General features: G+C 37.8%; 1 protein-coding gene across 1 annotated transcript in view; it reads right to left on the minus strand.

The window, feature by feature from the left end:
- Nucleotides 1–27,253, minus strand: part of MYPN (myopalladin) — a 63,655-nt gene that overhangs the window by 21,257 nt on the left and 15,145 nt on the right. The window contains exons 3-12 of the mRNA XM_075109644.1: nt 19,944–20,119; nt 18,331–18,382; nt 16,040–16,187; nt 14,405–14,476; nt 14,049–14,190; nt 13,078–13,101; nt 10,930–11,046; nt 9,840–10,194; nt 7,177–7,764; nt 4,733–4,880 (exon numbers count right to left, since the gene is read on the minus strand). Of these exons, the coding sequence (XP_074965745.1) occupies nt 4,733–4,880; nt 7,177–7,764; nt 9,840–10,194; nt 10,930–11,046; nt 13,078–13,101; nt 14,049–14,190; nt 14,405–14,476; nt 16,040–16,187; nt 18,331–18,382; nt 19,944–20,119 (1,822 nt within the window). The remainder of the gene's footprint in view (nt 1–4,732; nt 4,881–7,176; nt 7,765–9,839; nt 10,195–10,929; nt 11,047–13,077; nt 13,102–14,048; nt 14,191–14,404; nt 14,477–16,039; nt 16,188–18,330; nt 18,383–19,943; nt 20,120–27,253) is intronic.

Consider the following 27,253-nt stretch of genomic DNA (forward strand, 5'->3'; position numbering starts at 1 on the left):
GTATCTACAACTTCCACAGACTTTTCAGCTGAAGTGAGTGGCTTAGGAGTGTGCATGAAAGCATGAGGAGCTCAGGTTCCCATTCCTAGCTGCTGAGTTCTGCAAGCCAGGATCCTTACCAGGAAAACCTGTCTGTACTTTGTTGTTGATTAGATCTAGATCTTGAGAAGACAGCTACAAGTGGTTGCTCAACTATTCATTCCCACAACTATTGGGAGTTTATACCTACTAACGGCAAGATCTAGTAAGTTGTCTTGGTCAGGTTCTTAACCTCTTCTCATTTCTAGTACAGAGCAAACAAACTTCCATGAGGGCTCCTTGGGATTTAATTCCCATCCTTAGTCCAAAATTGCCTATGTTTGCTGACCTTTGGGAGATAATATTAGGCTTGTTTTTGAGCAAGACTTTTGGAGTGATTGCATTAAGTGTAATTCTTGTTCTCTGGGGGACAGAGCTCTTGGTGATTCTTGTGACCTTTGTGAGGAGGCTGACTGCTTACTATGGGAACTGCGAGGAGATGATTCTGTTTAATCAGTGCTGAGGTGTTAGTGGTGGTGTGGCCTGTGTAATGAGTTGGGTTCTGCATATGGCTTTACTTTTAGGTGAACCTTTACTTAGGCCATGGTTTTTAATGATCTAAAAGCTTTTGGACAAACCCTGCATCTCTTCTGCTCTGAAATTTCTTATAAAGCCTTCCCTAGCAAAAGTAAAGAATACTCGTGTGAGGGCTGTGCATAATTTTCTAAACAGCTGTAGCTTTACTCTTTGTCCTAAAAATAAGGCAGTGACCATGCTGCTATCTGGGTCTTTCGTAAGACACAGCCAACCAGCATTGCCACATGATAGTCTTCATAGTAAATGACACAGATATGTGAGCACAGTTTGTAGTTCTTATAACCAAAAGGTATAAACCAGGCATAGATACTTAACTCTCCTTTCCTTTATTATTGCACAGTTAATTCCTTTATTCCTGTACAGGATTTTGAGGTTTAATTATCTCCTTTTTCTATTTTATATTATTTGTATAGCAAAGCTTTGAGGAGACGCTATAATTAATTTGTAAGTTTTAATTTTCTGAGTTTTGCCTATAAAGCTGAATTTCCTCTATTTATAGTCCCATTGGTGAAGCCTGTAAATGTTTTCAAATACCAGGTTAAAAGCATCAGTTTGTATTACACATTTATATTTTTTTCCATTTGCCAAAATACCCCCAAATTCTCTGTCTGCCCTTTCTACCCCACACGTCTTTCTGTTTCTACATGGCGCATTCTAACTGAATATTACCAAGATACTTTACTGGTAAGGAAGACAAAATGCCCAATGGACTAGACAGATTTTGGGAACTGGAGATAACACTGGCTGTACTCTCCTTTCATCAAATGGTGCCGTAGCCCAGACACTCACTGGGGTCATGAGACTTGGATGCTTTGTCTCACAGGATTTCAAGCTCAGTCTCCAAGAGGAAGCTCTGAGCTCCATGCTAATAAAACATTATGGGGGCGGAGATGAGCAGACGGGGAAGTTCTTTGTCCTTCTTGTCTCCTTTCACTTTGCAGAAATACTGAAACATCCACTACATCAAGGACAACAATCCAGGTGTTCATCCTAGTTTCTAGGCAGGAGAGTGATTCTCTCTGTCTCTCAGTCTGTTTCTTTTCTCCAGCACAAACTGGAAGAAATGATTCAAGCAGCTTCCTCAGACAACATTAGCCATTAAGCTGAAGTGCTCTCTGAAATGTCCTGCTAAAGAAGGGCCTGTTCCACACTGCCTGAAAGTCTTAAGTTCTATTCATTGGGCTGGAGAAGGTGAGAGAAAGGCTCAGGTCTCCTGTTAAGGAAGCTGTTCTGAAGGGTGGAATTTCCAGATTTTTATCCTGCTGATAAAGAATGCTTAATTATTTGTGCAACCTGGGACAGCACCAACAGTATACATACCCACTGGCAAGGAGTTAGACTGTCCTTACAGGAGTTAAAAGTTATTAATTCAACTGGCCAAGGAAGAAACTGAGTTGAGTCTCCTGTATCCTGGGATTTGTCCTCACCTCTTCCTGCAGTTGCCTAAAGCTAATCCTCATTTAGTCTATCTTCTGTTTGAAAGAACTGAGCAAATCTGACTGAAGGTGTTTGGTATAACTGAACCTATTTTTTTCAATACTCCTAATTGTGATGAAATTTCACCTGGCAACATAGCATGCCACTGTCTGCATAAATGACAGGTGTGGTGGTTTTTTTTCTGGTAAAAATGACAGCTTGTTAGTGCATGTACTTGATCAAAGTTGCATCTAGAATCTTAGCAAAATCCTATTTGTATTTCTGTCAGCACTGCATGATCATCACAGCTGTAGAAGACCAGAGACTAATCTGTTCTGTCTCCTGCAACATCAGCAAAACAGCCAACTACGATCTGATTCTGGATTTCTTTATTGTTGGTGATGAATGATGTACTGGATGAAACAGAAGGAGTACAGCTGGATTATTAGATGTCATGCTGAGTGCATAATGCTGACACTTCGGAAAGTATTGACTTGTAAGCTAAGCACTTTTCATATGGAAGTCAATGGTAGATAATAAATAGAGCACTAGGATGTAAATCACTCATGTTCATTACTGCACTTTATATAGTAATATAAGACAATACCAGTACTTTAAGAAACAGACTTGTCATCTGCAGCTTTCATTCTGGATGATCTCTACATGCTCTGCAGATACTGTAAATGAGACCAAATGCTGCTATTGAAATATGGGGTTACAATACAATTCTCTAAATAAAAATATGCTGTAGGACACATTTTATGAGAAGGAATTTTTTAAAAAGCATGTAGAAAATACAAGGAGGCCTACACTTTGAGATTCTTACTGAATGCTGTACTCCATTCATTACATAGTGATCTCTCATACAGAGGAGAGTTGCATTCTTATTTATGAGAAAGTGAATAAGAAGCCCTTCGCTACCATTATAGTAATCAGTTTAATGCAGATATGCTATATGTAGGATGAAAATATCTCCTTTTTAATTCTGTGTTAACTACAACAGGAAAAACCAGGACAAAATCTATGGGTGTGAATCCAGCACTCCAACATACTATTCTCATGATGTTGATTGTTCTATGGATGGCAAATCAATAGGAATTTTGGAAAATAATAGCATCCTCTCATCTCTTTAAGTAATCACTGCTTTCACTGAGAAGAACACTCAGACTTGAATATGCTGGAGTCAGTCTGAACAGTGGTTTTTCTGGATGTGGAAGAATAAAATCAGAAGTGATTAAAGGTGGGAACTGAGGGGAAAATGAGGGGACTTTTATTGAGCAATCCTAAAATTGTTTTCTAGTTCATTACCGCTGGCTTTCTAATTACCAAAACAATTAGAGAAGTGCCAGCTTTGATGTTTTTCAGTGTTTGGGGGACCTGGGAATGAGGATTTTGGTTTGGTCTCACACAGAATAGCAAGTAAGTGTATAAACAACATTTTGCTGTCAGCAGATAACATTGACAGTAGTAGTGATCGTTGTTTCTAAAGGGGTTATCATGCAGTTAACTCGAAAGACTGATAGGTATTTCACAGTAGCTCTCTAAATAATTTGTCTTACTACCATAGCAAGTACAAATTGTAACACTTGTGATTCATCTGCAAAACATACTGCTTGCCAGTTGTTTTACTCAAAGTGCTTTGGCAGCGTGATCTGTCAGAAAGAAAGGTCAACAGCAAAATAAAAAAAACAGGGATTACACTGCAGTTGTCCACAGAGGGTAATTTACTCCAGAGACTCCCTGGCTTTTCGCTTATCTTTGCATGTTCTCTGTCAGAAGGGCTAACAGACCTTGTGAAAAGTTGCTTTGTTGATGACAGATCAGGGTAAACCGTTATTCGCTGTGTTAAGCCTGAGCTGGTGGGACAGCTATGGAGGGCCCTGTGGCCAGGGTGAGTGTAGCATAACCGCCTACAGACAGAAAGCTATCTAGCAGTCCTTAGTGTGTCCTACTGTTATTTGAGAGCGGTTGGACCTCATTTACAGTGATCTCAACCTCAAAATGTTATTTCATTTTTTATTTCTTCTTTTATTTTGTAGACACTGCAAATTGATTGATTCCAGTTAAGAATGAATTGATATTAAGTTCCTTGAACTGCGTAAAAGCCTTGTTATTTTGCTAAACTCTAATAATGTTAGGCCTAAAGTTCACTGTATGCCAGTAACAGCTACCAAAAACTTTAAGTTCCTAACAAGTCCCTGGCAATTCATATAAGTCATGAGATCTTGAAAAATAGGTTTTATGCGAAAAATTGAATACTGCATTTTAGTGAACCAAAGTAAAAACAGAAAACATTTCTTAAACAGTTTGATTACTTTACTCCTTAATTTGTGTTAAAAATATATGGTGTATGAATGTGTATGTGTGCAGTGAGTTTGACAACTTGTAAAGTGAAAAAATTAAATCCAATGTACAGAAGCTTCCATGAAAAGAAAAAAGGTTTACATTCCTACCAGTGTCTAATAGAGATTATCAGAAATTAAAAATGCTGTTCAGTCACAAAGTAAACCCTCTACAACTGCATCCTCTCATACTTCCTATTTAAAGCACCAGTTTGCTATTCAAACAAGTACTTGCCACAAAACTTTACTCTGCAAAGCAGTGTAGCAGCCTATGCACATAAACACCTTTTGTTTCACAAGCCATAATACATATCTTGCTCATGAGTGATATTTATTTTAGTAACACTCAATTTTCTTACCTGCTGACTACTTTGTTGATTAGCATCATCTCTGAAATGCAGTTTTCTTTCCAGGTCCTTTACAAGTGCAGCTTTATTTTCCCGAATAGCATCATCTGTTGCTAGCAGCAGAGGCTTCAGATTTTTCTTTGTTATTCCCTGGGTTGGGCTATTAAAAGAAAATTCTGATACTAACATGCAGCAATCAGGATATTTTTTTTTGTCACCTGTGTGATATGACATGTTATACTTCAGTTTTCTGGAGGAACCTATTATTTATTTATGTAGAAGCCAAAGCAAAATATGGGATTTGATTTTTCTGCTACTCTTTTAAATGTGTATCCCATTCCCATGCCCGCAGGAATTAAGGACACACATCTTATAGAGAATAAGCGTTATAGTACTATAATAAGCATCTAAGTTCCATTTATATTTATCCTGGAATAATGATGTCACAATGAATGCTGAAGAAATGTGTGTAGGTGTTACCATAGGTATATAGTTTGTACATTTTGCTGTATCAGGCAAAAAATTAAAAGTTGATACAATTTCTCATTGATCTTTATCTCACATCTTCATTGGTCATTTACTCTTTCCATGAACTTTTACTTCTTTCATTTCTCTCACTCTTTTATGACAACTAACATCAAAGTTCTTTTTGTTTTTATTTTATAGCTGTAGTCTGTTTTATTTTAGTCAGGTTTGGAAATAGTTACATTCTTAAATAAGGCTAAGAGAATGCACTGCCGAAGCACGGCAGCCGCACACTACTAGAGAGTGTGCAATGTTCTAGTGGTTTACCAGGAGCTGGCACCTTAATAACAGGGGATCTAGGTAAAAGGCATAACTAACGCTTGCTCTGCAAAATATCTTCCTTTTGTTGTTCTGCAGGGATGGTGATCTCTCGCTGCTTTTGTAACTGGAATTATTATAATTGATAATGACAAAAAAAGGAAGTTGAAACTTCAGTAGATATTCACTTTAGCACAGATAATGTTCAGGTTCTTTCCTGATCTTTTGTGCCCTCACTTTAACTCTCTCCCGTGTAGCGATCTAGATTTGAATCTCAGCACGATGACCTCTAGTTACGTGGGAATTCAGCTCTGGGCTGGGGCCTAGGAAAGGTGAAACGAAGAAAACATTATTAACTACTCTACCTGGTAGGCATATTGTAAGGGTTTATTTGGTAAAGCCTGTACAACAGTTAGAAAAAATAAAGCCCTTTGCAAGGTTTAATTGTGATTGCAAAGAGAATAGTCCTTAAGCACTTGTGCACCAGCTCTGAAGGGGAGGAAGGGGAGTGGATGAGTAGTTGCAGCTGATATTTGCTTGCTGTTGCAATGTTGTGAAAGCAGGCTGAAGGCTTGAGTCGGATATAGCTAAAACCTTCACTGTGAACCTTATAACTTTATTATGCCATGAAGGCCTCCAGACACGTGCCACAGGGTAATGGCAATCACATAGCTGCACTGGGGAACTAGGAGGTCTGGGAGTCGGAGTACAATAATGGTTTGAAGGCAGAATTTCTTGGCACACAGAGTGGTGAATGTTATGTATACAGGGACACTTTGTTACAGATTGATTGATGTCGTGTCAGCAAAATAGTTAGGAGACTGTGACTTACTGATGGCTATCACTGCATTGAAGTGTTCCATTGGTAAAAGGGGTAAATATTCCTTACTTTGTGCAGAATCTGGAGTTCTATGGATAAAAAGTTTTATCAATCTACTGGTGCTAGCCATGCTAACATAGGGTTCACATAGCCTACGAAAGGAATATTAATTTCAACTATACTAGTAAAGAATAAATTCTTCAGGCCACAACCTTTCCAGTACATCATCCTCCTTATTTGCTTGTATGGTGGTAGCCATATTATCACAGAAATCATGCTGGTTGTCAATTAAAATATTTATGTGCAAAACATTAACTCTCCTGAGATTATCTGGGGGACTTTAAATATAGAAAGTATTGCAACCAGAAAAATACCTTTTCGTAAGTTATTGTTTAGGTTTGCCTGGACTAAGAAATAATTTACATTATCAGGTACCTTTTAAAACTTTACTCATAGCTTACAATAGGTAAGAATGTTTTTATGGCTCATATAGGCAAATGGTCTTAGATTGACTTACCCTGCAAGCTCATGAAATCTCTTTTCTCCCACTAGTACAGTGTTATGAATCTCTGAGTCCCAAATTCTTGGATGTATCTGTTTATAAACTCCCATTTCCCTATCTTGAATTTATCTTACCCTTGATGTATCTTATTATAGAAGCTACTATCCCTTCCTTTCTTAACTGAATGTAAAGGGTAGGTGAAATGACCAGAATGCATTAATAACTCACTTTTTAATTTTATGAATGACTTGCATTTCAGTAAACTCCCTACTGAATCCTTGAACAGAAATACATCCTAGTTTATGAGTATTTCTTGCCCCTGCTTCTGCACGTATGGTTTATGCTACTTACGTGGCCGGTGTACTTCTGGGCAGCCCCATAGCATTGGTTGATGGCACAGTAGGAAATGAAGGAAGGACAGAACTAAGGAAAGCTACTGGATTCTGGATCCGGCCAGTTGGGGAGATGGGAGCAGGAGTCACACTCTGTGGCTGAAACTGTTTTACACTGGATGTAGAAAGCGTTAATGGAGGCACCGTGGATTCTTTAGGGCTTGGTAGAGACTGTTCACTCTTGCTTGTCAACCCTCCTGAAGACCGTGATTGAGCAGGTGGAGGATTTCCGGTGAAATTTTCCTTGTTATTTGTTCTTTGAGTTCCTTGTGGGACGTTGCTGAATGTTGTAACTAGGTAGCTAGAAGAGGAGCTGGTAGGCGGTGTGGTTTGTGATGGTAGGAACTGCTTAGGTCGGGTATAGCTGAATGCTTGTGAAGCAGAGGCTTTGCTTTGTTTGTACATAGTTGAGGTGGACTGTTGATGGAGGGAAGTAGCAGAATTCAGTAAAGTTGTGTTGAATGACAACTCTCTTGTAGATGTCTGATGCACCTGCTGTTGTTCAAGCAAGACCTGGTTGTGGAGCTGTTTTAACTGGGTCTGATCACTGCATATAAAACAAAGATGAGCAGAATTGGTCATGAGCCCTGAACATGCTGGCTGACTCCACTTCCAGGTGTGAATTGCGAGAGAAAAATTCTACGTCCTGTGATACAGTAAGAGGTAGGGGAAACTGCTACATGACATATTCTCTAACATTATGAGAAGAGCATAATATTAGTTTGCTACTAAAATAAACTTTTTCTTCCTCTCCCCTTCTTTGCCAGAGTCACAAAAGCTGTTTGTCTGAAAATTATTTCACTGAAGATGATTCTTACATTTTAACACATGAAATATAAACATAAATCTTACTTGAAGATATTTCAGGGGTAGCATTGTCAAATTCTGCTCTGTGTCACCTTAGTACCTCTCTGCTTGTGTAACTAAGAATAGGATTTGATTTACTGGATTTTAAACGAGTGTTTGTAAGCCAGATTGCAGTTATTTAGCTCCTGTTAAAGTGGGTTCTGAAACCAGCATTTTGGCTAATAAAGCTTTGTAATAATCCACCAAAAGAGATATTACCAACGTAGTTTAGGTGGTGTTGATGTTCGGTGACAGGCAGGAGTGCATCATTCAAGGAGGACTTGCATTTCATGCAACTGTTATTTCCTAGATGCTATCTACTGTATATGTCTGCAGGGCTTTTTTACCCTGCAGTTAAGGAGAATTATTTTGCCTTCTCAAGTGGTTTATTTAGTTACTATGTATATGGGAATACAGCGTATGGAAAACAGGCTAAATTTTCCCCTTCCAAAACCAAAAAAGACATAGAGGATATGGAAAATGATCATGTAATAAATTGTAGAGTATTAAATAACTATTGTTAAAGTGAAAAATGTAGAAATAGAGACAAACCACAACTGCTACTAACAAACCACACACATGAAGTCAACAGAACTTCTTTTGATTTAAAAGAATTATTGTTTCTACACTGTACTAAACAAAAATCACCTTAAAGGTAGATAAAGATAGCAGTTTCAAGCTTTCAAAAAGTAGAACGTTAGCGAGTTAGAAGTTGTGTAATCCTGATTTTGTGTCCCTCATATATACATCTGCATAATAATGTACTCCTTTGTTACAGGTTTTTTTGGGGGGTGGGGGAGAAATTCTCCTTTATGCAGGCATTGGGCAACTTAAATACTGCTTCTGCTCCCCCCTTAAACACACTATAGCTCTGAAAGTATATAGGGCTGTGAATATGGGGTTAACAAATTCAAAAAACACTACTCCAAGTTCTTCCTCTGCTACACGGTATGTAAGTTCTGTCTTCTCACTTGTAGTGTTTATGCTGTAAACTTACATCCCTGCTTAAGATCACCATGAATTACTTTATAGTCCTTCCTGAGCCTTTAGTTAAAGCTTCTGCCTATTTAAGAAATTAAATTAAGGACTCTGCATGCTTTTTGTTAAACTACACTTGGGAGGTTTCAAAAATGCTGAGAAGATATTTCTTAATAAACTGCAGTGTGAATTCCATAACTTGTCCTCTAAGAAAACCACATTACTTCTTAAAATTTACCCTTGAGCTCACAGCGCAGTAATCATGCAGGTGCTTTTTAGTTCAAGTGGTCTCACATTATCAAACATTTCCAAGTATTTTATCTGTGTTAGGAGGAGATTACGTTTGTGAGACACAAAAGTCACGAGGCGTGGTCTTTCAGGCTAAGGTTGCTGGCTAGTTGCTAGCCTATACTTTGTATAAGACTGAATATGTCTGGTTTTAGCAAAATTGTATACTCAGAATTGAGGGAGATATATCTGAAGGACCTGCATAAAAGCAGTGTTGTTCACCTTTTGTTTGCAGCAGAAAACCTGGTGGAACTGAATACAATTTCAAAGGGAAAGCATTTCCCTTTTAATTTTGCAGAACACTTTTTTCAAGAGGGATATACAGAAAAAAATACCTAGTTCTGTAGAATATGTTTTCTGAGAGTACGGTTAATTAGGCCAGCGCCATGTGATACTGACTGTCTTTTTGGTCTGTGTTTGAGTTTTTTGCTCTAGAGCAATAGTGTCCTGGTCTATGAATACTAAATAATATCAATGATGCTCCTGAGACTTAGAATGTCTTTTACTTACAGCTTTGGTTTAGCCAGTACTGGTGGGGGTTCCTTGGATGGTGATGTTGGCTCTGGTATTTTCATCGGCTGTCCATTTATCCTCTCTTGGAAATAGGTGGGTCTGATTTGGTTTGTAGCACCAGGTCCATCCTCTGGTGATGATTCACTTCCTTTATCATCTTCAGGCAGCTTGAAGTGCACACGGAGACCTATCTTGGAACTTGATCTCGGTTCATTGTGGTTCACAAGAACACCTTCAAGTTTAGGTTTGGGGGTCTGGGGAGGTGTACGTGGGGGAGGTTGATGTTTAGCAGCAATTAAGTTGATTGAGCTCATTGTGTGAAGGGTAGCAGCATTACTACTTTCTTCAGATGCTGAAATAGCAAATATCAAACTTTTGGTGGTGATACGTAAATACCATAAATTATAGTGAAATGAAATCACAAAATTACACTTGGAAAAACTCACTCTGATGTCCTTCCAGCTGTTGGACTGAGTTGTTTGACCTCATTTGTTTAACAACAAATTCCCTTAACAAAGGAATATTGTAAAAGTGGGGGACACAGTTCTTGTTCAGAAGATCCAGCAGTGGTCTTCAGTCATGTCCTCCATGAATTCCACCAGCATCTTTGAAATACAAACTTTCTTTTCAGAGAATTCTCTAACTTTTTAGTTATGAAGAAGACTGCCAGAGCTTGAGCTGAACTGCAGTCAACAGTGCACGATACTTTTACATACTGTACTTTGCTCACCTAACTGCTTCGTGCCTTGGCAGTGTAAATCGTGTAGGCAGTATGAAAGAATCCATTTTGAGGTTTCCTCCTTTGGGCTCTGCACCAAAGGGTTATTGAAACAGCAAACTAGACAGTCCATAGAGATTCCAAAAATGGCTATTGCCCAAATCGGGAGGTCAGCAGAGTTGTGTTTTTGGAAGGGTTGTGTGGGATTCATTCCCTAATGCTCCTTGTTCCTTCACATTTCTAATTGGGGAAAGACACTTTGAAAAGACATAGAGATCTCTATGTTTGGTAAGCAGCTTGGACTGTACAGTGCAACAGCCTGCTCTGCTTGTGTTTACTCGCGAGCAAAGGACAAAACCAAACTCTTACCTTTGACAGTTAGATGAGCTATACTAGATACTGTGCCGTATTTATTGCTTGCAGTACAGGTGAAACTGCCAGAATCTTCTGAAAATACTTCAGCAATAACAAGAGTACAGATTTCCTCTGCAAAGCATCAGAGCAGTATTGTTATTTGAAGTCAACATGCATTGAACAAACACACAAAGCCTTGACTGCCCTTGGGGACATTTCCTTAAGGTTTTCCACCTTGCCCCGTTTGATTTTAGTTTCATCAGTATTATCAATTTTGGCAGCCTTTGTGTGCAGCAGCTGTTATCAGCATTGTCTGCAGCAACTGGTACCCTCTGTGCTCCAGCATGCCCAACGAAAATGAAGAACAGGTGTCAGCAGTGTTTGGAAAACATCAGAAATTGTTTTCCTAATCACATGAAGTACAGACTTTCTCTCTGAAGAACTTAAAATTTAATTTGGAGAAATACAGTGTACTCTATACTCACAACTCGCTAAAATACATGTATTTTTATCTCTTTGCAGATTGAAAGATTAGTTATAATTAACTGAGAACAATTCGAGTGCAACGTGAAGAAATGCAAAACACATACATATAGGCTGGAATTTTCCAAAGGACCAGTGCAGATTTGCAGATAGGGGGAATTGTGCTAATTGTGCGTATAGAAAGTTGCCTTTTCATTTCTTTGTGAAGAAGACTAATGGGCACCAAACATGTGCTAGCAAAATTGTACTAGCAAAAATTAAATTCCATCTTGAAAAGTCAATCTGGGGTTATGACATTCCTGTCTGACCAGTGTCCGACATGTCCGGGCAGTAGTACCAGCTAATAAATAGCTATAGTGATGGGATTTTACATCTTTCGTCTGTCTGGATAGCTGAGATGGGGAGGGAGAGTAACATCCGAAGTGCATTGATATGGGGGCTATGGCATTTCTTCAACTAGTCAGTGACTATTTAGCTACCATTTTGCAAGAAACTTTCCTAAAACCCTACAGGATTAATATTTTCTGAGTATTTCCGTAGAAGACCATACCACACTAAAACTTGATTGTTTCATGTCATCACTGAGGAAAATATAGTAGCAACAAAGAGATTATTTGCGAACAGCTACAGGAGAATAATAGTTTATTATAGTACTAGGATTATAGAACTAGTTTAAGGCATTACAGTATCTAGTTTATAGTACTTGTATTTGCCAACCACTGCGTGCATGGAAATCCAGATTCCTTCTGAATGAGCAGCAGGTGATGAGGCAGTGACAACTGCACCCAACTGATTACCCTCTAAAAACTGCTTCACATTACTCAGCAGTGATGCCACTGGACAGTAAAGGAATGGCATCAGTGGGTTCTGGTAGAAGCTCCATTTATTCATGCCTAAGTCTCAGCGAGAGACATTGCAGAGAGAGTGAGTCTCTTTCAAGACACTTTTAGGGGTAAAAAAACTTCTAATAGGGCAAGGAGAAGAGTTACAGAAGTTTATATTCCACAAAAATTAATACCCCTTTGGTAATTTTCTGTCTTAAAAGGGGCAGCTTTATATTTTTAATAGTGAAAAGCATAATGGGGAGAGTGATTATATCATGGAGAAGTAATCAATATCTATAAGGTTTCTTTGCTCAAATCATGCAGAGTAGCCTACATTCTGCTCTGACCCTTGAAATTAGCAAATCCAGCCACTTTTATATGATTTGCTGATATCAGGGGTGGAACACCTGATGTGATACTCTCATATTACGCTGTTAGGGAGCAAAGGGAATGGCTGACATGGCTAAACATCTGATGCAATGTTCCCTAACTGGTAACTAGATAAAAATAGCTCAGTCCTACATCATCTAGTGTACTTCTGAACCTCAGATATACAGAGGACCCTCATACATTAATTTTGTTAATTTGTAGCTCATAAGGTGGTAACATTTAGGTCCTAAAGTAGAACTGGGCCAAAGCGGAATGGAAACATTATTTTCTTCAGAAGTGGTAGAATTAATTCAAATATATGTTTATGGAACAGTCTACAATGAAATGCATCTCACTAGTAGCTACAGAACATGGGAAGAAGAAGAAATGATGTTAACTAAATTATGGAGTGTAAATAATTAGTATTTTGTGAGGTTAAATCACATTTGTATAATCAAAAAAGTATGAGCCTTTTGATGATCCTCACCTGGTTCAGCCATAGATCGGGGTTCTAAAGGGAAGAAGAGCAGAATTAGTAGATTGAATATATTTACTTTTGCCAATAATTTTTTTTCTTAAGCTCTAAATATGAAGCTTGCTTTTCTCAATATGTCGGAATACTCCTTTTGATCCAATTTTCTGTTTAAGGGGTGGTGGAGACAGCCAGGCTTTGTACTCCATGGTATGTCAGATCCACTGAACAATATGAACACTTAAGAACGCTTCTGAGAATTTATGAATAGGAAATAAATTCTGCAAGAAGTATTCTTTTGCAATCTTAGTACTACTTTATTGTGTCTTGAAGACAATTTCTGAAAATATTACACACATGAAATCAAGTTATGATAGAACATTGTTTCATTTAGGTTTGATTTATTGTGGCATTTAAGGAATTTCTACTGAGTTTTAGCAATTTTAGCATTCCAGTGACTTACGAGGAAACTGCAGGGCTTTGTCTGCATTTGAAAATTCAAGTAGAAGTATGTGCTTACAATCTATCATGTATCATGTGCATACACGTGTGTGTAAGCATGCTAACATGTACATCAGGTTACCTTTATGGATAAATAAGCAATCCACTGCCCATAAGCACTATTATAATAGCACTTAACTAAAAGATGAGGGATTTATAAGCAATGGATCTCTACATAAATGGTGCAAAACCAGAAACAAACAGCAGAAGTAAGGCTGAATTAGAAAAGAACACTGAAGTGGCAAAGGGATCAAAGCAGAAGGCAAAACAATTCAGTAGTTTGGGGAATCTCAGACAAATACTACCTGTCAGTATCCTGTTCAATTCATCCAGAGTTTTGGCTTCTGGAACCCAGATTTATTGCCATAAATATGGCTTATATAGTTCTTACCATTGTGCTAAGAAATTTGAAGTGTTGCTATGTTAGCAGTTTTGTTGCTTGCCTGTATTTTATTAGACACAGTATTTCCACACAAGAAACATACTTTTCTGTAATATCCTAAAATCTGGAGAATCTTCTATCAGTGTTCCTTCTCTATACCATTCAACTTTTGGGGAAGGAGCTCCTTTCACCCGACATTCAAAGACAACAAGCTGCCCCTCAGAAGCTGAAATATCCTGTAACATCTAATAGAGAAAATGAATAGACAGTCAGTAAATGTCTTATTGGTCTGGAAGCAATACTGATTTCTATAAGATTTCACAAAGCCAGTTAAATCCATGAATAGCTTAAGAAAGGCATAATTCCTTTTTTTATCTTTGATAGCTAAAAAATCAATTTATCTCTCCATATTATTAATTGACCTCTTTAGTTTTCAAATAATGTCATAGAACAAATTACCTTTGTAAATACAGGAGCAGCAATTATAGGTCTTCCATCCAGTCCTTGCAAATAGTTAGTGGGGCTTTGAGCCTGTAGATTGCAAAACACATGATGATGTTTAGGGGTACAGAGGGTATTTTTCCATGTACAGGAGAAACATGCGCTTGGAATGATGCAAAAGAGATTTCGGTGGGTGAAGTCCAAAGCGAAATGTTTAATGCAATGACTAGAAGTTGCTCTATAGACAACTTGTAATGGTCTTCCTGGATGTGTTACTACTGCCTGAGTAACAAAAATGCTTTTATTGCCTTATTGAGTTAATCATGGCAAGGAAGATTTCACTGCAGTGTAATATAACATCTGTCATTAATTCTTCACTAAGGCAAATCTACGTAGGCTGCTTGGTGGTAGTCTGCTTTTAAAAATCCTTACTTGCAAGATATTTGTGGATGTTAATAAGGAAAAGGTAAGTCAAGTCATGTGTGTGACTGCTACTGTAATTCTTCCCCCTTGCCAACCCCAGACAATTTACAGAGGTTGAATGTCGCCCTATTGATCCTGCTCAGTGAAATCAGAATTAAATTATTCTCCTCCTGGAAAACTTCTTTACGTAACTTGATTAAAAGAGTTTTTCATTTTAGTGCAATACAAGCTACCCCAGGACAGCAGAATTAATGATTCAGTATCTCAGGAAACATAGCCAAGTTTTATAGATAGTGTCTTATAAACCAACAAGATTAAAAGTGGTAATTTTTGAGAAAACTGTCACTCTTGACTTAGGCATCCTCTGTCAGAATGGCAAAATGTTGCAAAGGCTTAGTTCTCTTTGTAGTCTTACTACTACAGGTTACTCTTTGTAGTGAAAAGTAAACGTGCGTTACATTACTTATTCAGTATCTCTTTATTGGTTACCACCTAATTCTAGGCTGTAAACATTGAAAAGGCAGTGTAAAGCGAGTTCCTCATTAGCTTTTCAGTTTTAAAGTAAATATGGCTCTTCTTTCCTATTAGGTAAGGATTCAGTTATGAATATTCTGATAGTTTGCAACAAAAAGGACTCAAAATGGATGCTAACTTTAATTAGAAACTCTTTGATATGGATATTAAAATGTTAGGTGGTAAATAAGCATATCTACATATAAGGTAGACATAGCAGTGAAACGATTTAGCTTGAAATAAGTTTCGTTGAAAGAAAGTTATTTCAAGTGAGTTCTGTAGAAAGGGAGAGGAAAAAGGTATAGGCTGCCTCTATTGAAAGTGAATGAGTCAGTCTGCAATGTGAAGAGGCCAATGAGTTGACTTACACATCCAAGTGCCCTTCACGGCATTCAGTCTCTGACCTGCTGGATTGCACACGGATTTCTGCCGCTGGCTGAGCTAGCGGCAGCTGCTCTGCCTGCTCACTGCTGCAGGGATGCCTGTAACCTGGGGATGAAAGGTTTCCTTCCCTTTGCCAGGTGCTAAAGGTTAGCTAGTAGGCAGGACATCTCTTCTGGGTATGCAACTACTGTATGGCTCTAAGGTTCAAAGCTGAAGTTCAACAGCAGAGCAAAAACTAGAAAGTTTGGGGGTTCCGAGTCACAAACTGTAGAAGAAACACCTTTTTCAGGGCTTGCTTTTGGTCCTTGAAATTCACTGTATTGTCTCCCCTACCTGATTAACTGGTGTTGACACAGGCTGGACAGGTACAGACACAGGCTGAACCATGGCAGATGGTACCTTGGAGGTTTCTTGATGTTTGGTTGCAGTTCTAACAGCAGGAGATGCTGCATTCAAGGACGTGTCAGCTGGCTTTGGTTTGCTGTGAAATATTAACCAAAAACAAGTTCTCTAATTGGAAGCTAGAGCTACATGTGTGTCCCTTAGTCATGCCTGTCCCAGTTAAATGTCAACCCCAGCCTTACATCTGGGATTGAATTCTAATTGATCTAAACTGATATATGCTCCTAGGTAAACTGCGTTTTATAAAACCAGGCTGCCTATCGTGCCACTCTAATCTCATACTTAGGTCAGTTATAAATGTAATAAATGGATTAACCCAACTGTGGCTCGAAAGCTGCTGTTACCAGCTCTGAGCAGCATGAGAGGGCGATGCTAGCTTCTCAGAGGACAATGCTAGTTTTTCTTGGACTGCTCCCCGAGCTTCTGTGAAGATTTGGGCCTATTAAGGTAATGAAAATACCATGGTCTGCTTGGATACAGATTCACTAATTAAATGCTGAAAGATAAGAGAGAGAGAGGTATGCTTTCTGACCAGCATATCATGCAATTTTGGTAGTGTACAGGTTGGCACCTCTTCACTTTTTAGGTTGTTTCTATATAGAATTAAAAGAGTTTACCCTATTTATTTTTATTGCTAAATAAAGTAATGCAGACAATGAAGAGATGGTCTTTTTATTCAGTTTGAGGTATGCACTGGCTGCTCTGGAGTATACCACAGGTCCCCCCAGGAAAGCCAGCCTCAAAACCAGAGGAAGCCTTACTCAGTGAACATACAGTTGTGATCACTGATTTCTCTTGAAATTGTGAACTTTTTTTGCACCTGTTCTTATATTAATTCCCTTTAGTTACAGGTGTCCAGATTCATGTGACGACAGCTGGAAGCTAAGCAAGAATAAAGACAGTCTGATTATACCCAAACCTGATTTTTCATAATTCTATCACTTGAGGACATCCCGCTACAATGTCAGAGCAGCATTCTTTTTTTTTCCTAAGGAATACAGAATGCAATACATTGCTTCATAATTCAATGAGGTAAGCAACTTAGATGCCATCAAGTGATCAGGATCGTGGTCAATACTACATTAACACCTAATGAGATGAATAAGAAAATACACTATGACAGAGACCTTTTGAAAAATCTGAGCTAGAACTATGAAAAACTTAGCAATTTGTCCCAAAACCTTTGTAATCTTCTTGAACTTAAGTTTTATATTAGACCCTTATATTTATCGAAGTCCATAAACCAATCCAATCTGAGGAATTTTATGACTTTGAAGTAAAAATCGCCTAAGACAGGATTTGCTGTCAGCCTGAGGTCTTCAGTCAAACACACTGCAGTGTTTTGTATTTGCATTTTAAAAGAAAATGACATTTGTAATGAGCATAACCCTCCTTGATATATTAATGGAAAAAAACCCAGGGTGCATCTATCTGATTAAAATTTCCTCTTTATAAAGCACTGGGTTTTTTTAGGGTTGAATTAATGCATACAAAGGAGTTCAAAATAACAGATTGATTATTTTATTTTTCAGCCAGTCTGACTCCCTTTCCAGTTAATAGAAAAACTTTGCAACTGAAAGACTATAGATTTTAACAGCACTGGATCAGGTTCTAAATGCATGGGGAATGGATTCATTTAGGAAAAATAAAATTCCCAGGTTTTAGATTACATATGTTTGATACCTTTTCTTTCTTTTTATTGTTAAGTAGTCTTCTGTACCCAGCATTTCAGTTTACTCTAGTTCATATGTATTAATTCTGTTATCTTAAATCTAAATAATCCATGTATAACCATCTTCTGCCAAAAACTTCATGACACGTCATATTTTCATGTGAGAAATTTTACTACACTGTTTTTCCAAGTCAGACACTTAAAGCAGCATTTAAGTGGGTCTAGTCAAATGGCACCTGTTTTATTAAATTAATTTTAGAAGTTTAATCTCTAAGGTAACATATTTCTTCTTATGTTTGTATTTATTATTAAAGTTTCAATTCTTAAGCTAAAGTTGAAGACACACAAGCAAATGTGTATTTGTTCCATACTATTTGTAAAGCAAACAACAAACCTACAGACAAAACCCAACCCAAACAATCCAAAGAAAGCCCAGACAAAAGCCTAATGTGTTGGTGGTTGCAAAATATTAATGGAAACTGAAATGTCTGCACTTGTGGGGTTTTTTAACTGTAAGAAATCTGGGAGATGTAATTGATTTTAAACTTACTGATCCATTTCGTCTTTGATGATTTCACCTTCAGAGTCAGAAGAAGAGACTCCTATGAAAAAGAAAAACAAAATCACTTAGCGGGGGAGTTTGGGGAAGTTTATCTATGAAAGATACAAGCCTTTATTCAAATTTCTTCTACAGCATTCTAAGGATGTATATTATAAAGCTGTGCCAAAACAAAAGATCACATTGCAGTGGAAATGAACCAACGCTGCATACTGTGTAAGGTGCAGAACTGCTATTGACATGAGGCTGATTTGGGGTGAGGTGTGACTGAAAAGAGGAAAACAGCATTCAAGAGGGAATGTATACCTGGGTCTTCCTCAGGTTCTCTTTAAAAAGCCACTATTATGATTTAGTCTGTAATTGCTGTTGTGAATCAAGTAAGAGCTTTTTTTCTCAAACACCTGATACTACTAGTTTTGTTTGTTTGTTTTAAATGGGAAAAAAAGAAAGACCCCTGGAATCACAGCTATTATTCTTAAACTAGTGCCTTGTAGCACAGTTTGGAGAAGATACTAGCTCAGTTTACTAACAGCTGTCTTACTGAGACATTTCACACTTCTGATTCAGCCTTCACTGCATTTGGAATTCGCATTTTCTCTGCAGTTCCTGCCAGCGAGCATCTCCATCAGCCATGGCTTCCATCCAACATCCACTGAGTTAGGTAAAAGCAGGCCTTGGCCCCAGTCTGAAGAAATAGTAAATCCCTGCCAAGCACAGACATCTCCCATTAATGTCAGGGGCAGTGCAGATACTAAAAAAGTATTCATCCTTTCACTGTCAGGTTAGGGACGTGAAAGAATAATGGTAGAGCAAAATTAACCTTGTATTAAGTATGGTGGGTGCTTTAATTTATGAATGGTCCCACTGTTGTCAGTGATGGTACTCATAGGATATTTCTCTGCCTGAGAAATGGAAAACAGACAAAAGGGAAAAAAATATTCTATGTGTTTCTTTTAAATTTGTAATTCTGCTAGCACAATGATGGATGCAATATAAAACCTTACCCAAAAAAGTGTTAAAAAGCAATATAATAAATAGACCTGCCTTAAGCCAAGTAGGATATATTAAATAGCATATGGAGAAAGAACAGAGACCTACATCTGCAGATATATATTCTGTTTTATTTAGAGCACCTATTGTGCAAGCAAAATATTAAATTGCTGGCATTTTTTTTTTTATACATTGTCCCAATAAAGGTTAGGATGAAGTTATTCTATATTCAATTTGTAATAATGACTGTAGGGAAAAGAGATTAATAAGCAATAGACACAAAGTTTAGGTTCTTACATTTCTGTAGAGTGACCACAGATAAAAAATTTAAGGAGGCATCAGAATCTGAATATTTTTAGACTTCAGTCTTGCATTGAGATATATAAAATCTCTGAGAAGCAACACAATAAAATTATATGCAAAGTCAGTCGCTTGTCTGAAGGGTATTTTACAGAGAAATAATAAATGTGTTAACAATGATGAAAAGTGTTGACTCCTGCTATGTATTTTTGGTGGCAAATCTATTACACAGTTAATATACAAAATACAAAATTGTGTCTTAATCCTGTATGACCAGTTTCAACAACCAATTCCTGCAACAATTCTAACATTACCTTCTATGTAAATCTCTGCAGAAGTGGAGTCTGTTCCATAGATGTTTGAAGCAAAGCACGAGTAACGTCCTGTGTCCTCCTCAAAAGCTTCAACAATAACCAATGAGTGTTGATCACCTGTCTGGATAATTTGAATGTCTGGTGAGTTCTCAAGCTCCTTCCCTTCACAGTACCACCTGCAAGGCAAAAAATATTGTTTCTTAATGCAAACAACGTGACAACTAGAATGACAATGTTGAAAGTCTTTCTGATGATAAAATAGATGGGTTTTAGCCTGAAGATTCTGACAGAGTACTGCAGGCAAGTGTTGAATCAACAGTCATAGGAATAAAATATTTATGATTTTCATAATATTCAATTACAGCAAATAATAGAGCTCCTTTCTTTGCAGTATTTAAACATACTGACAAACTAGTTTATGTACGTGACTAGCACATATTTTTGTTGATATACAGATTTCAGTAGTAGAGTAGAAAACTCTGAATTTGGAATGCTGTCAATCCAGCTCTGAATTTCTCTCGAGGTACATCCAGATCTGTGTTGTGACTTAAACTGTAGCAAAAAAAACCCCACCTAAGTAAACTAATTTCCTTGACACTTGTGATTCCAAAGTTCATGTTGATTCAGAACGTGAATGAAATTTACTATAATGTTACTGTTTGTTTTGTCATATATTTAAGACAATCTGCTTTTTATAAAAGATGGCATAAGTGTGTCACAAGGAAAGAGAAGTGATCTCTTACAATATTGAGGCACTTCCTTACAGGGACATAGCCAGTGAGACAGCTGCACCTTGAATTCTTTTCTGCATCATATTGCTGTGTTTCTCTTTCAAACCCAGCTACACATCCAAGAATATATTGGGCCCTTTAGAGACTTCACGCTCTCATCTAAGGCATTCCTAAGTCCTTCAGTGTTCAGAAGGGTTGTTTCAGTAGAAAATGCAGGAATCCAAGCAAAAGTGAAAGCAGCACCTGAAAAGACAGCTCCATAGGATGTATTAATGACAGTAACCATCAGCTCAACCTACAAGCTAGTAGGAGGGGAGAGCAGGCCTGATGGCTATTGCTTGTTAATGTGGAAAAGACAGAACAGGAAGAGAAAAAGCGGGTGGATTTGCAGAACCAAATTCAAATTTAATAAGACAATCTAGGTTTTATAAAGAAGGTGTAGTACTATGTGTAGGATCTGGAATTAAATGTTTGGGATAATACTCAGAAATACCTGTATTTTTAGGTAACTAGCTAAATTTGAGAAGCCAAACTAAGGTGCATTCACCTTCACCGTAAGTTTTCTCATAATATTGGTAAATATAAAACTCCACAGAAATATTTGTATTTTCTTTTACTGCTGCTTTCTTAACTAGGCATGGTTGATTAACGTGTCCTGTGCATGTGTGGGTTGGGGCTGTCATATTGATAACATTTTTTATTCAATTGATTTTTTAAAAATGAATAATTGTTTCATCTGCCTTTATATGGTAACTTGGTAAAATGCTATCAAAGCAATGGCAAATGTATTTCCTACTATACAGTACAGCATAAGATTAGTTGTGGAAAGGATAAGGATAGGTTTTTGAGTCATAAGTGGTGACAATTCATGTTTCCTGGCTCATCCTATAAGGTACTTTGATAGATTTCCATCCTAGATAATTCAGAGAAACATTAATCAATACATTTTTTTAACCATTCAATTGTATTCACCTCTTGGAAGCACAACTTTTTACAACTTTGTGCTACAAATTGAGCATAAACAAAACTCCAAATTAATATTTTGGGAAAGAAACCCAAACCTATAAGACAGTCCATACCAATGGAAAACCAGAATTTAATAGAAGTATAATGTAGAATTGAAAAAGGAGCCTCAAAGGGGCTGTGAGCTATGAAGGAGTACAGATCTGGAACTTAAATACTGATTACATAGCTAAGAAGTAAACCATGCACTATTTGTGCACCATCAGTCCTAGCTGTCCAACATGGTTTTCTTAAAGTAGACAGGGCATTCCTCAGTCCACTTCAAGTTGCATGTTAGTGTAATCTGTAGCTGTACAGTCAACAGACTTGAATGTACAGCTTGGAAAGCGTACAGGTCTGCCTGTTAGGGAGGGAGGCTCCTGCACTGAGGAATGAATCATACTGCTTAACACAGCTTCCCCTTTTAGAAAGGCAAACCTTTGTAGCTAGAGAGCTAGAACTTAAAAGTCTTGTTTCGTATCTACATCTGCTTGCTTTTCCTCTTTTACAAGCCTCCATTGTAACAAGAATTGAAAATTGCCCTAAGAAAATTAATTTTATGAGTTTAACATGTCTGATTGCAATGAACAGTCACGTAGTAAATATCGTCCTGTTAAATGAGGATTCCAGTAGGGTGTAAAATGTCCCAGCTCTCTTCCCTGACATTTCACAGCTGAAGTACAGCTTCGCTTTACTAAAATACATCCACGTCCTTCTTACAGGGTTTTACCAACAAAAAGTGGCGCTGCTTTATGCAGAGAACTTTAACCAAAGTTACTCATTTCTCTTCCATTTGAGCCTTGGGGTTCTAATAGACAAACTTTTGCAGATCCGGCAGCAGTACTTTAAAATGTTAAAATCCTGATGCTGTCTTGTTTGCTGGAGGTTTCTCTCTCTGAAGCAAGGATGGCAGGTTCAAATGTGTTCCCAGGCCCAGCTGCTCCCGTTCTGGTCTAATAGAAACAGGTTTGCACCAGGACACTAGACATGTGGATCTCGGATAACTGAACCATACAAATTCTCCTATATATCACTTTTGGTAAATGTTAGTAACTGTGAAAGAAGGGACCGGGCAGTCAGGAGGCTACAGCCGTATCTTAAATTGCCACACGTGTTAGCTTGAACCCAGTGTGAGCCACAAATTAAGGCAGTATTCCTCTGTCCCTCTGAAGTTCAACATGGTTCATTTGCTAGGTTTTCCACCAATCTGGTGGGCAAAATGAGATGCTCCAAGGTACTTTCTGTCAGTGAACAACCTGCCTAGGACAACACTTTACTCCAGGATAGCTTTCAGCTGCCATTAATGCTACTTCTCAAACCTCAGTGGAACTTGTTTAAGGTGCTTCACAATACAGTGTAAACAGTGTTCTGGATATTAACCAAACCCATACAACGTGCAGCACCTTTTGAAATTTAAGGTACGGCTGTCATTTTACAAAAGGGAGTAATAACATCAGCACATATCCTAGGTTGCCAGGTGAGGTAGCACACGTAAAAAGATAAATCAGAAGTTACTGGGGGTTCTGACTCAGACTACAAGTCCACCTAACCCAGCACACTGTCTAGACAGTAGCCAAAAGCAGACACTTATGGAAGAGTATAAGAACAGAGCGAGTATAAACATATATATGTATGTATGTTCATATATTTCTACGAAGTATCTAACCGTTCTCTTTTTTTTTTAATCTTTTTATCTGTCTTTCATCTACTATTCTCTTATCTTTTTCAGAAGGTGTTCAGCAGCACTTAAAAATAATTTTTAAAAGGTGAAATCACTGGTCTTAACATGATTATTTACAATCTACCTCTCTTTTAAAGGATTTCACTATCACAGTACCATTACCATTATTTTCTAGTAGGTTTGATTGTATAGTTCTTTACTAACATTCAGTTTGCAAATCCTGCTTTTTCTGTATGTCATCTTTATTTTGAAAGAATTGGTTTACACTTCCATTAAAGTACATTTCCTTTAAAAATAATGATCCTTCTAGCTTCTTCTGATTGAGCTGTAGCGTTCATATTCCATCATAGTCTAGTCAGGAACCTTCAGATCCTCTAATACAAACCTCTTCAAACAAAAGGAAAAGCTACATCTATTTTAGACTTTGCCCATAATGACTTGCCCAAATCTGGTGTTTTCCCCACTAATAATTAGATACAGGGTGGGTTTTTTGACTGGCTCCCCAGAAGTGCAGGTTACATTTGCTTTTCTGTTCAGTGACGTCCTTGTAAACATGTAGATACAGACACCGTAGCTAATAGTGGGGTCTTTGGTATCCAGGACACAAACGTCTCATGCCTAGGATAAAGGAAGAACTCTACCACAAGTAGAGGAAACATTTAGCAGTCCCAAGGGAAAAGTATGGCAATGTGCATTACAGGGTTGATTGAAAAGGTCCTTTGAAATTGATTAGTGCCATTTTAAAGTTCCAGACCAGGAAAATTATATAGGATTCCTGTGATCCCGAAGGAGAAATTTTTTTTAATTCTATGTACAATATGGTTTATTCTTCTGTTGCTTTCAAGATTTGCAATTAGTGATAATTGACAATGGTCACGTTTTCAGGAGAGAAGACCTAAGGTTCATGCACAGCTGAATGACTACAAGCGCAAACTGGGTATGTAAATCTACAGGTTGCCTTTTAGGTGTAAAATTCATGTAGGCAACTGTGTACTTTGGGAACTGAGTCATGGCACTTATTCACATCTTTTTATATACCTACCTCATGCTTCTTACTTATAATGTAATCCTGTTTATGCATGTTAGCTTTAGCAGATATGAAAAACTATTGAAAAGAATATCCACGTTTTAGAATTCGATCTCATTTTCAGAACATTAAAATAACATGTACTACAGTGATGTTATATTTTTGTGTCCTCTCAGGTGTGGCTCCTCACTGCTTTGTGTGACACATGAAGTAAAACACATTACACAACATGCTGCGATAACTAGTAAGATATAAGAACTCTGTCTTCCTCCTGATCAGCTTTTCCAATTAACCTGTTGTGATTGAATAGAGATAAGTCCATATTGCATGCCTTTGCAAGGCACAATTCCAATTGCCCATAAGCAAAATTAAATATACCATGTAAGCTATTTCTTCCAGTTGTTTTAGTAGCATGTGAGTGGCATGTTCCTTTAGTAGACTCAAACTGACAATGAAGCAGGTTTGAGTTAATTCCTTTCTTTGGAGTTATTTTTTTCCTTTGACTAGTCAAAAATTTGCAGCATAAGTGATTTAAAACTTCAGGAATAAACTGCTCTTTCAAACCTGTGTTTAGATCTCCTATGCAGTGTGTTCCTTAGTCACTGTTTTCACCATAATGTTAAAAGTATTTTGAGATTAAGTCAAAGGCATGCTATCTCTTTGCAATGCTTATGAATGAAAAGCAATTCTCTCTTGTGAAATTAAGCTTTACATAAGTCTTTGGTATGTCCATATCTACTTCTTGCTTATTAACATTTTATTCTTACCATCAAACGTTGTACGTGGTAGCTATGAAATGTCAGTTCCAACGGGAGTTCTGACATTGAGATACGTGGCATAACTGAAGTGGCAATACCCTCTCTCACTGACATTTCATTCCTGCCACGAATTGTAATGATAGCTTCGTCATACGAGGCAGGTTCACATTAAGCGCAAGCAGTGTCATCCACTGTGCCAAATTCATCCTAGGTCTTAATCCATTGACTTGATTGGAGTTGCACGTAAGAGAAGTTTAACTCTCTAGGCTTTAAGCACTAAAGCAGATAAACGTTTTAATTTGGCAGCCAGGAAAAAAGAATCTTAATCAAGTGACTTCAATCTCTAAAAATCTGTGATTAGTTGCAGATCTAGTCTCCTTACACAAAGCAGCACTAAAATGCACTTTTTAAGCTTTGTATGCCTATGTTAAAGAATGTTTTCATGGAAACCTTATGACATACAGCCTGTTTTTAGAACATCAAATCCTCATGACACTTCCAGGATAGCTGTGTATGCCAAGCCATGCAATGTGATTCATAAGTAAAATTAACTTAGGAGAGATGTGCCAAACAGTTCGGAAAAATGTAGGCACCTCTGAACTTGAGGGAATAAGGAGTGCTCTCCTCACAGGGAGGAGTGAATGTCACACGTATCATTACTCATACAGAAACAGAGCTGTAGAAGGAAGCATGAGAAGGAGGTCATCAAAACCTTTAATGCTTTGGAAATATGCTACACAATTCTCTTACATGCTTATTTCTAACCTTCAGGATAGTCAGAGGAAAGTAACCAATCAATAATTGTAGTAGTGCTCTTTAATTGCAAGCTAATGTTTGAGCTAGCTAGAGGCCCATATACTAAGTATCAGTCCTTGTTCATCTCTTCTATGTCACTGCACTCAGCTGATGATACTATAAAATTGGTAATGTTTCATTTAAACTTCTTTCTAGCTAGGTAGGCTTAATGAGCTTCCTCTAACATGTGGGCTTGTTACATTAAGGCTGAGTTATCTTAAAAAGCGGTTTGACAGGTCTATCTGTATTCAGCCAAGCAGGATTTAACTTTCCATATACTGATACTTCAGATCAGTTCCCAGTTTCTTCTCTTGCTCCTCCATCCAATTTTCTGTCCCTCAGTGAGCCCTCGTATACACTAGATAGTTACCTACCACGCCTGTAAATCACACTGCTTTACCATTGCCAATGATATTTTGACCCTGATCCATCATGAATGTCATTTACACCATTTTTTACATCATCAGTTTTGTATTGTACTGTCTTACTTTCAAACATGGTATCTGCCCATCATATTTTCCAGTCTTTTCCATTCCTGTGATCAGCTTCTTTCTAAATCTCCTGTCTCTAATTTCTCTCTTATAATCCCCATTACATCAGTTTAACTATCTGATTGCTCCTAGTGTTGACTGAGAAACTACATCACAGAGCTTGTTGAATCTTATTCTTGTTTCACAATGCTCTGGGTTCCTACAGCGCCAGTTCTACATTGTAAGTGTATATATTATAATCATTATGAGTAGCTTGGGATTCCTTTCTGTGGTTAGGAAGTCCGTTTTAAGCCAAAAGACGCAGGCAAGCATGCATTAACACATGTGTCTGAAGGATGTTTGTTTACTGAGCATGGTCATTCAGCTAAGCTGAAGTAAGAAGAAATCATGCCTTAAAGCCAGTCAGCATTAAGCTTTCATCAACTGCCATCTCGCCAGTTAGTCCTTTCCTGGGACTACTGATTTTTATATCTCATGCTTATCTATTAGAATTCTTCTCTCCTTGCCCAGATCCACAGATACTGAACTAACTCACCACAAACCTCAGAAAACTGTTACCCTCAAAGCAAGGCGGTTGCCAGTTCTGAGCCCAGTTCTGGACACAGTTCCACAACTATGGGCAACAAGAATTGGGAAGCTTTGCACAGCAGATGGAAGACAAGCACTATTTTTAGTGAAAAAAACAGCATTCTCCTGGTCACCATGGTTAATGGAACACATACCCCAATACACATTTTATTTTCTGATTGCCTCTTGCTGTAGCGATGACTAAAAACATCATGATCAGTAGAAGTACATGAATATTTATCACTCAGGCAAGTGATT

This window comes from Phalacrocorax aristotelis, chromosome 14 (assembly GCF_949628215.1).
Source record: "Phalacrocorax aristotelis chromosome 14, bGulAri2.1, whole genome shotgun sequence".
In the NCBI taxonomy this organism is placed as follows: domain Eukaryota; kingdom Metazoa; phylum Chordata; class Aves; order Suliformes; family Phalacrocoracidae; genus Phalacrocorax; species Phalacrocorax aristotelis.